This window comes from Lissotriton vulgaris, unplaced genomic scaffold, assembly GCF_964263255.1.
Source record: "Lissotriton vulgaris unplaced genomic scaffold, aLisVul1.2 SCAFFOLD_220, whole genome shotgun sequence".
In the NCBI taxonomy this organism is placed as follows: Eukaryota; Metazoa; Chordata; class Amphibia; order Caudata; family Salamandridae; genus Lissotriton; species Lissotriton vulgaris.
Genome location: NW_028248788.1, coordinates 987316 through 997585, shown reverse-complemented (window position 1 = coordinate 997585; position 10270 = coordinate 987316). Strand labels below are relative to the sequence as shown.

Below are 10270 nucleotides of genomic sequence, written 5' to 3'. Positions count from 1 at the left end.
TCTGTATGCCCAGGTTCCGGTTCGCTGGATAACGAGGCTCTGTGTTACTCTCACACATAAGAGTCCTATCGCACCGTGCTCCTCCTCTTTGTGAATAATGTACCTGATATTTACAAGTTTGAGCAAAAGCAGTAAAGCAGGGTTTAGCCTCAAACACAGAAGTCTCTATCCCTGTGGCCGGTATTTGCCCAAACAAACCCTCGATTAAGTTCAATGAAATCTGTTCCTCTCAGCCGAGAAAAACCTCCAAGACGCCAAAAGCAGGAAGGGTGCGCTGTTGGGATCGGTAGAACCAACGCCTCGCACCCTGATATAACAGGTTACTCACGGTGAAGTAGGACTTGGGAAAACAAGTCGGAGTCCTACCGCTGAGTGTACCAGGACCAAGAACGCCTCCACAGGATCAAATTATCGGCGTTTCCTCGTCGTTTACAGCAGCCCTTTATTTCCCGGTCTGCGCGCGCATCCCACGTTACGTGGCGTAAGCACGGCATGCCGGGAAATGTAGTTTATTGCCTTGGAAAGCCCATTGCTGCCGCTGACCCCACGTACCGAAGCCGCAGATCGCGACACCCATGATGAAATAGAACACATAAAAGCTGCAATGCATCCTTCAGTGTTTCACATTTAGTGGTTTTTTGAATGTGTGCTCAGATGAGACTGAAACGTCATAGACCACTCAGTCCTCATGGATTTAAGGGATAATGTGCAATTATGAAACCCGAATAATTTGCTGGTTTATCCCTCATGTTTATCTTTTTGTTTTTGCTTGTCATTTGCTTCCTTCCTACTCTTCCCTTCTCTCTGTTTCTGTTTTGTTTCCTCTTTCTTCCCCCTTTCTCCGGTTTATCTCCCTCACACACCATTAATTTGCTGTGACATTTTCTTTCACTGCTCCTCACACTTTAACTATCGTCCAAACATTCTCACAGTCCCTTCACTTAAATCCCAGCTTGCCTTCAACCTATGTTTCTATGATGTCTCTGCACTCAATCAGCCTTGGAAAAGCCATTGGGCCAAACGGGCGAAACACGTGTCGGCTGTCTCTTGTTCTATGTTTGAAAAATGTGAATAAACACACTATGTTTGGTAAAAAAAACAATGAATTCTGGAAATCATTCCGCCAACGAGAAACTCACTAAGAAGGCACAGACCTCAACCAACTACCTAAAGTATGGTTCCCGTTCTAACTCTCACCGTCGGGGCCCTTTATAGTAGTCTGACCCATTTAATCCAGTCTTCTCCCAGACCCATCCGTTTCATGACCGCGTACAGGAAGTCCCAGCGTACTGTGATGAAGGCTTTCTCCAAGTCCACTGCCATTAGCATCGCTTTACGATCAGACTGTGTTACTGGGTGATACATGACAAGGAAGAGTCTTCTAAGGTTGTGTCAGGTGCTGCGCATGGGGATGAACCCATTCTGCACGGTGTGTACTAATTCCGGCAGGTGTTGGTGGAGCCTAAAGGCCAGCACTTCTCAAAATGTTAAAGTCTAGATTGAGCATGGATAAGGGGCAGTAATCAGTGACACTCGCACACTGCTCCTAGCTTTTTGGTAGGGGTATGACCACCGCATCCCTGGTGGACTCTGGGAGCGAACCAAGCTGCCAGGTTTCCACATACAATTTCTCGAGGTGAGATGCTAGTACTCCAAGATATGCTGCATAAAATTCAGCTGGCAGTCTATCTGGTCTCAGTGTTTTAGCTGTTGCTAGCCCTTGTACTACAGCAAGGATTTCCTGTATAGTGATAGGGGCCCCTAGTTCCCTACATTGTTCCTTGGTTAATTGCTTTATCGATACTTATGTCAGGTAGCCATCTAGTGCTTCCTTGGTAAGATAAAGGGGAGGCGCTGTACAGGGTCATATAATAACAGAATTCCCAATTTAATCAGTGTGGGAAGAATATATGGCTGCCCACTGTGAGTTTATCTTTGCGATGATGCGCCGCTGGACTCTGGTTTGATGAGGCACGCCAGCATTTTCCCTGCCTTACCCTCGTCCTTATGCACCTTTGTGATGTATTGTTTATGGCTGTGGGTCCTCAACATCTCTAGAGTAACGTGGTATTGCTTCCTCATTGCATGGGGATCTGCTATTGTTTCCTGATTGCTGCATACTGTGTTGCCTAGTATGCATATCTTCTGTTCTAGTGCCAATAGTTCTTTGCGCAGGTCTGCCAGTGGTCCTACCGTCTGACTAATATATTGCCCTCGCACTACCACATTGAAAGCCTCCCATTCAATCAACTTCGAGGACGCAAAGCCTTGGTTATTAATGAAGTAGTTCGAAATTGCTTCTGCTAATTAGTTACGGTAACATGCATCTTCAAACAGGGTTGGATTAAGCCGCCACGTGGGTGCTGGTGGCCTCTCTCCTGTGGGGGTGAATCGCATTATCACCAGGTTATGATCAGCAAGGATTCCCCCCAGATATTCAGTTTGTGTTAAGTTTTGGGATATGCTACGTGAGCATACAAATTGGTCTATTCTAGTGTGGAGTTTGTGTACTGCAGAGTAATAGGAATGTGTGTGGTCCATGTCGAGTTGCGCACCCCATATATCGGTCAGCCCCCAGTTCTCAAGCCATTCTCGCAGCCTTACCGCTAGCTTCCTCGTTACCGTCTCTTTCAGAGGGGGAAAGGATATATCTAGGTGTATGTCAAAGACGCAACTGAAATCTCCCCCCAGCAGGAATGTATCTGGTGAGCGGCCTGCCAAGTGCATGGACAGTGAGTCGAGGAAACTCAGTTGCTCTTGATTGGGGCATAGATACTACCCATGGTAATTTCCTTGCCACGTAATCTGCCCTTTACTAGGACATATCTTCCCACTTTATCTAGGACTGTGTGTATCAATTCATATGGCGTTCTCGCATTTTATACAGATTAGTGTGCCTCTAGTGTGTACTCAATAAGGCGTGGTGTAAAGCTGGCCTCTCCATCTCTGTCTCAGCTGGTCTATTTCGGGCCCTGGCAGGTGCGTTTCCTGGAGCATGGAGATCTGGACTCCCCTGCCTTTAATGTATCAGTGGATATTGTTCCTCTTAAATGAGGACCAGATTCCCTTAACGTTCCAGGAAATAAATGTCACCCCTGTAGCGGGGTTAAGTGCGTTCGCCATGCTCATGTATTTCCACGCCACCCCCACCTGTCTCCCCCATTCCCCACCTCCATCTCTCGGGTTGAGATCATGCTTTCTACGTGAGGCAGGGTGTGGGAAAGGATAGTCAGGGAAGAGAAAAAGGGAGGGGTAAAGGAATGCAAATAAAATCCCAACAACTCCTGAACCCCAGGACAGCACAGCCAAACAGCATGAAACAACCAAACCATGTAATACGAGAACATCTCCTCTGGTCAGCCTGTATGGGCTTCACCCGAAGGGACGTGCCAAGATGTGTCTTCTAACTATCCCATCTCGATACGGCAACCCGATATATAGTGTATACGTTAGATTGTCCCAGCTAATAGATAACCTCGCCTATGAGAGGAGGCAGTCTCAGTCTTCTGCTGTAACCTCAAATATTAAGTTTTCATTTAGTTATGGGGTAGCTTAATTCCTCTCTGCCCCTCTCCCTCCCATCCATTACCCAGAAAGGTTTATCGAAGGCATACTAAACAGGGTAGAGGATATCAAATTATATTGTCTAGAGTCTGCGGTGTCACTACAGGCAATCCTGTGTCTTCTTCCCCAGAGGATATCGAATCTGATCTTATGGATTTCCGCTCCAATGAGGAATTTGTCTTTAGAGGTGTGTTGGGTTGCTCCTATCTCGGTGACCGCCTGCAGAGCCACCGCTCGTTCCACTTCAGTCTGTGATGGTCTGCTCCCCACGTTGTTGTGCAGTTTTCTACAAAAGTGGCTTTTTTCCCCTCTTCATTGGGGTAGTGCTTTCGGGTGTGTCCTTTGTGTGGCCACCCCTGTTCTGTAGTCCTCTAGCCACGACCAGGCCAGGTCCGGGGTATCACAAGAATGTGTGGAGTCATCCATGAGGATTCAGAGCTTCGCGGGGTACATTAGAGAGTACAGTATACCCTGATTTTGGAGCGCTCATTTAACCTTGGTGTACAAGGCTCTCCTGGTTTGTGCTGTCGCCGTATAATTTGGGTATATGGAGACATTTTGGTTGGCTACTGAGAATGGGCTTTTTGTGCGGGCTTGCTGCAATATGATGTTGCGATCATTTTAATGTAGCAGCCTAGCTACTAATGGTCTGGGCGGTCTGCCTGGGGCTAGTGGTCTGGAGGGGACTCTATGCTCTCTTTCCAATGCGAAGAAAGGAGTTAAGGATCCTGTGGCCACTTCAGTCTGCAGCTAATTCTCTAGGAAGTCTTCAGCCCTCGGCGGGGGGGGGGGGTGTCTCCCCTAAATCAAGACCTGCTACTCCCACTCTTGTGAGCATGCACTGACCTGCACTCTTGTGGGCATCTGTCTTGACGTGGATTGATTATATTTGGAGCTTGCAGCAGTTGTTCCAACTTCTGAGGGGCCATTATTGTAGGGAGGGCCCTACTCCGTTGTATTAGCCTCAAGGTGTGGATGCCGGTAAGACCCCTCTCCTCTATGCTAGTCCGCTTGGATATGCAACGTTTGTTTGGGTTTCGATCCTGTTTCGCTGCTTATTACAGGCCTCCTGGGCATGCCTCTTGGAGAATTCACATGTAGGGGCCGGGGCCAGGCCCCAGCAGTCTTTAATAGCGTCAGTGCCTTCCGGTGGGCCCCGGCGCATAGGGCTGTGTTCCAGGACACCGGCAGGTTTGCAGAGGTTCTTACAGCATCCCCAGTGTCAGGGTTCTCTCAGAGAGCGCCCTCGGCCGAATCAGTCTTTGCTGCGCCATCACGTTGGGGCCCCCTTTATCGCTTGCGGCATTTTGGAGCTATGGGCATTGGCAGCTTGTCTGTTTTAGGATTCAGGGTCAGGCTGAGGGCTCATCTTCACAGGGCCTCCAACGCTGCTGTAGATTCCATAGATTCTCTGCAGGGGTAGGGCTCCAAATTTGGCAATGCTACTCCAGGGGCCCCTGCCTTGCGCTCTTATCACCTCCTGCCCCAGGCGCCCGCGGGCAACGTGTAAGTTTGTACCTGCTCTTTATTTCTGGTTCTGCCAGGTCTCAGCAGGCAAGCCTCTAGGCTCAGTCTCTGCCAGAGGGAACGCGCAGCGGCCCTGTTCTGTTGGTCTGCGCCAATTGCGGCTCTTTTCCCAGTTAGGCATCTGCTGGCAGGTCTTTACATTCCACAGATTAGGCTGGGTTTACCAGAGCCTACTCCTTTACCAGCACTCCCCTGCATCTTTGTATTTGCTGTCAACGTCGTTGCCTCCAGTAGGTCCCAGGGTGTCTGAGCGCTGGGGGCCCCCTCCGCAAAGTCATGCAACTTCGGGCCTCGCTCAAGTGCATCCCATCTCGCTAGGTAGGCCCTCAAGCTCCGACCTTCACATGATTCATGTGTAGGCCCTCAAGCCCCGACCCTCGCATGATTCATGTGTCGGTCCGCTTCGTGTGACCGGTGCCGTTCATCTCGCCTGCCTCCTCCCAGCGTTGGTCAGCAAGGGCTTATCTCCAGGCGCAACACCGCCTCTCACTTCATTCCTGCCGGCATCTTAGCCTTCGTCGTAGTTACGCCCAGCGCTAGTGGCAGAGGCCATTCTCAGCTGCCTCGTGCTCTCAGGGACTTTACCAGGAGAATTTAGGTCTTTACAACACCAGCTCGATGTTGGAGGATTCCGACGAGATTCCATTCTCCCTTTTGCCTGTTGCAGATGAAGGGTGCTGGGATTCAGGAGAACTGTCGGGCTCCTGCCAGAGCTTTTTTACAGAGCGTCTGGTACAGTTACCATCTTGACCACACCCCAATGTTCTACCTGTTAATGCAGTTGGTCTGTGTTTACTAGAAAAATTAAAATCACATTTTTTTTTTAAACAATGGTAGAGCCTGGAGGAGGATCTGAACACAGGAAAAGGTCGCCTGTGTCTGTTGCCTCCTTTTTCTTTTGTCAATGAGGTAAAGACAATCTAGCGGAGGCTGGTATTGACCATCGGCCACATTATCTCCAGTAGACCTGAGAGCAGATGGTGAACGGATCTTAAAGAAAGGCCTTGATGAAGAGCCTGGAATATAACTGACATTCTGGGTGAAGGTCTTAGGACTCTACAGTTGAGCTTCATGGTTCCACAAAGTAGAACCTCGTTGAGAGCCACCCCTTAATGAAGATCCACCGAGAAGCATACATGTGTGGTGATTTATAAAGTGCAGGTACACCACAAAATGTACTGGCATTAGAAATGCACAGCAAGAAGAATAACTGACACTGCTCAAAGGGCTAGTTAGGCCTGCGTTGGTGCCCGTCTGGGACATCCCAGGGGAAAAATAAAAGGTGGTGACTAGCTAAACAGCGAACCTGAGCAGGAAATTAAGGTTTCGTGGTTAAGAAACTGAGGTTATTCTGTGGTTAGTTGGTAAGCCAGGGAAAGTGCCATCACCAGAGTTGTATGAGCTACTAGAAAACAGGGAAGGATGAAAAGCAGACCAACACGTTCTGTTTCCACAGCAGGCATCTGAACTAATGAGAGGTAAGTTCCAAGTAAGGGGGATTACCATCACCAAAATGAGAGAACCCAGCAGCAACTCGAGGTCTGCTAGGGAGAGTAAGGGAGGTGATGCATGTTCCTGGGAACAGGATGATGGAAGAAGCAGGAAGAAGAAGACACACTACTCTAGGTGCCATAGGATATACAGGTATCCAGAATGAACCAGTTCTTATGATGCACAACACCAGATATTGCTCATTGAACTAGGCTGACTTTGGGATGTTCGAAGATCAGATTTTCTTCAGAATTTCTAGAGTTCATTAACAAGCCCTAAACAAACCAAGCTGGTTATTAAAGTGAACAGAACTGTCATTTGAACTATTTCATGAAAAAAAGATCTGCAATTTAGAATTCAACACAAAGCTCTTGATTTATTTATTCCTTCTATTTGTAGATATTTAAAAAACACATCTTGCAAGGACTTCATTGTTTCATTGTAATATGTAGCTCTGAACACTTAAAAATACTCCGTTATTTTCTGCTAAAAGGTATAAACACAAATTTCAGATGACGGCATAATGGTTTATGTCGAAACTCATACACACAAACTAATGACACGCTCTGTTAAATTTACCAAAGGTGAAAAGTGCGGCACGATTCCAGACTCTAAACTTCTGTCATTGTTGGAAGTGATATTCAGGTACCGTCTTGGGGGGCAGAACACCCCCACATAGGGAACTGTCCTGAGATCCACATATTCTAACTACTGTGCATTACTACGAGCTGGCACACACAAACAGTGCTTACAGTAGGTATACTGCATCCTTCCTTGCAGCAAAGGCATTGGGAGGACATGGTGTAGTATTCAGCCTCGCATAGAGCTTTGCGTTGGTATGGTCATGCCGTGAGGATGTGTGTGATACTGGCATGGCCACGCTGCAAGGCTGTGTGATGCCGACTCGAGCGTTCTTGTCATTGACAGTTGAGAAGTCAGTTATAGGAACAGTCGAGAGCCGAGCACTTCATTCTTGTCAGATGGGTGATGTCCATCACTTAAAATTTACAATAAACTTCAACTGAAGATTCTCCTGTCGTCCAGTGGTCATTAAGCCCTGGTGTATTCTCTGGATGACAAAGATGGTGGAATTAAGCCCAAAAAGGACAACAAGGACCCAACGACCTGAATTTTTACACTTTGCTCCAATGTTCTTGTGAGTTAAAATATGCATTCAAAACAAAGTCATGGTTCTACTGCGACTAAAACGTGCTTTTCCCCAACATCACATCCTCTACCTTCTTAAATTTCTTATGTTCTACAGTCATTTCCCAATATCTCAGATACAACCACATCAGCTTGCCGTTCTTACGCATGTTCGTGTTTGTCAGGTCGGCGCAATATCTGTCGTTTTGAAAGATGTCGGTGAGGCCAGCCTTTAGCTGGATCTCGGCCGCCACCGGATCCGCTGTTGCTCGCTGCAGCAGCTTCCGCTCAATGTCGAAACGCTTTTTTCTGGGCAGCAGTAAACTGCAGTAGATATTCTGGCGTTCAATTAACGCATCCCTAACTTCTGCGAGTAACTCTGTGGCTCTTTTCTGCCACTCCTCTTCTCTTGCCAGACACCCCTTATATAAGGCTCCTGCAGCACCAGACACCAGTGCAGCCTGTTTCTCCTGCTGGAGCTGTGTGTGGGTCTTCTCCAGGACTTTTCTTTCTTCAACAAGTTTTCGACTTTGGGAAATCAGTGCTTCGCGGTAACTCAGCGTCTTGTTTTGCTCTTTTTCCAGCTCGATTTCAAGCTCTGCAACTTTACGGCGATTTTCTATGATAATGTGGCGATATTTTAATTCAAGATCCACTTGCACGGATTTCATTTCTCTGGAGAGTTCAGCTTTTGCCTTTTCTATTTCTTTCTGGGACTCCCGGGACCAGATCCAACCTGCAACAAATAAAAAACAGGAAATAAACTTTCAGCAAATGACTGGTGAAACACTAATTTTACAATCTTCCTACTTTGTTAACAAACAAAAAGAATAGCCCGATTGAAAACAAAATTTTTGCACGTTACCCCAATAAAAACTGAGTAAAACATATTCTGATGTGCTAGGATGTAAACCACACATTTAACCGAGTTAACATTTGAATCAAAGATTTTCACTTACCAAAAACTTTGTTTTTATTTCTCAAATGAATTTTACTTGCATTTTTTGCGTTTCAGATTTGAAGCAAGACTTTTTGATGATGTCTTTACTTTTCAGGTGCTGTTGTAGTGCCATCATTAAATGCCAGCTGGGATATAAAACAAATGAATCCCATTATGTGAAACGTAATATTTTCCGGACTGCCTGGGAGTGCTTTGAGCTGCAGAGACTGGCGCCCACGGTTAAGGTGGTTTAGCCCTGGCACACTATGTGAGATTATCGATAAATGAGTCCACCTGGATCCATCAGGGGTCATGCCATCCTGCTCCACAAGACCATATGAAGGTGCCTACAAAGAGCTTATACTTCCAGGAGCCGGCAGCTGAAGTCGCCTTAAAAGCAGTTGAATCAGGGATATGTGTGGTGAAGGGAATAAGCCAGATTCAATGGTTGGTTTACAGGATCTCTGTTATGACGGACATGTGCCTATGTTGTATCAGTAATGCGCTCCTGCGATCGCACCTCCTAGTTCGTACGAGGGTGAAATTTAAATTAAATGTGATGTAAAAAAGCATTCAACTCGCTGGAATGGCTTCTCCTCCCTGCGACCCTGATTAAAACGGGATTCAGCCCAAGTTTTGAATATTCAACATCACTCCTATATACAGAAAGGGGCCACCTCAAAGAATTCTCTTTTAGATGAAGGACGAGGCGGGCTGCCCTCTCCATGTCCTGTTTGTGCTGGTGCTCGAACCATTTGCGAAATAAGTCCAGGGGGATACACTACTCTGAAGATGCTGTATCAGTGCACACTAACAACCCCTACTTCACCTGGCTGACCCTGAATATTGCATCCGAAGAATCCTGGCAATAATTAACTGTTTAGGTGAGTATTCAGGTCTGCGAATCAACTGGTCAGTCGCATTCCCCCTTGCAGAGTGGACCCCAACAGAAGACAAGATATGCCCTCCAAGTTTCACACAAAAAGGGTTAAAATATCTGTGGTATGTATAACTATTTATGTTTTCAATCAATCAAATAATCTTTATTCGGATAAGAATATCCATAAAAGCACAATTCATCACCACCAGCAGAAAGAATACAATACAAGTTTAAAAACACAGATACACATTATGATCCGAAACAAATACGATATTATGTTTTCAAAGAAAACTTGAGCAGTTTGGGCAATTTTTAAGCAGCCGTAGAAATGTAAATGTAGTTCATTTATATAGCGCTGTATCACCGACCGGTTTCTAAGCGCTTGCTTAGGGAACCCGTCCTTGTATTCCCCTGTTAGATAACCCATTACTGGGCATCCTCAAGGTGAAAGCCAGGCATCCCGCTGCGAGGGGCCGTCGTGGAGATTAAGCAAGCTATTGCCCAGAGTTGCAGAGTGGGACTCCATGATTGGAATAGGCACCGAGGCGAGAATTGTCAGGTCCGGGGAAATTTGAGCCCAAGACCCACCGAGGCGGGGAATTGAACCCTGGTCCGGGCCAGACCTCTGCATCAGGGTCTGCCACTCCAACCACTTGAGCCACACTTCTCCACTGTAGAACACAGTGAGTAGTGTGCTATATAAGTGCTTTGATTGATTGACA

General features: G+C 46.8%; 1 protein-coding gene across 2 annotated transcripts in view; it reads right to left on the bottom strand.

The window, feature by feature from the left end:
• Positions 1–6938: 6938 nt before the first annotated feature.
• CCDC127 (coiled-coil domain containing 127) overlaps positions 6939–10270 on the bottom strand; it is a 65181-nt gene continuing 61849 nt past the window's right edge. For both annotated transcript variants that reach the window (XM_086950183.1, XM_086950184.1), the window contains exon 3: positions 6939–8464. In XM_086950183.1, coding sequence (XP_086806309.1) covers positions 7785–8464 — 680 coding nt within the window. In that variant the 3' untranslated portion in view covers positions 6939–7784. The remainder of the gene's footprint in view (positions 8465–10270) is intronic.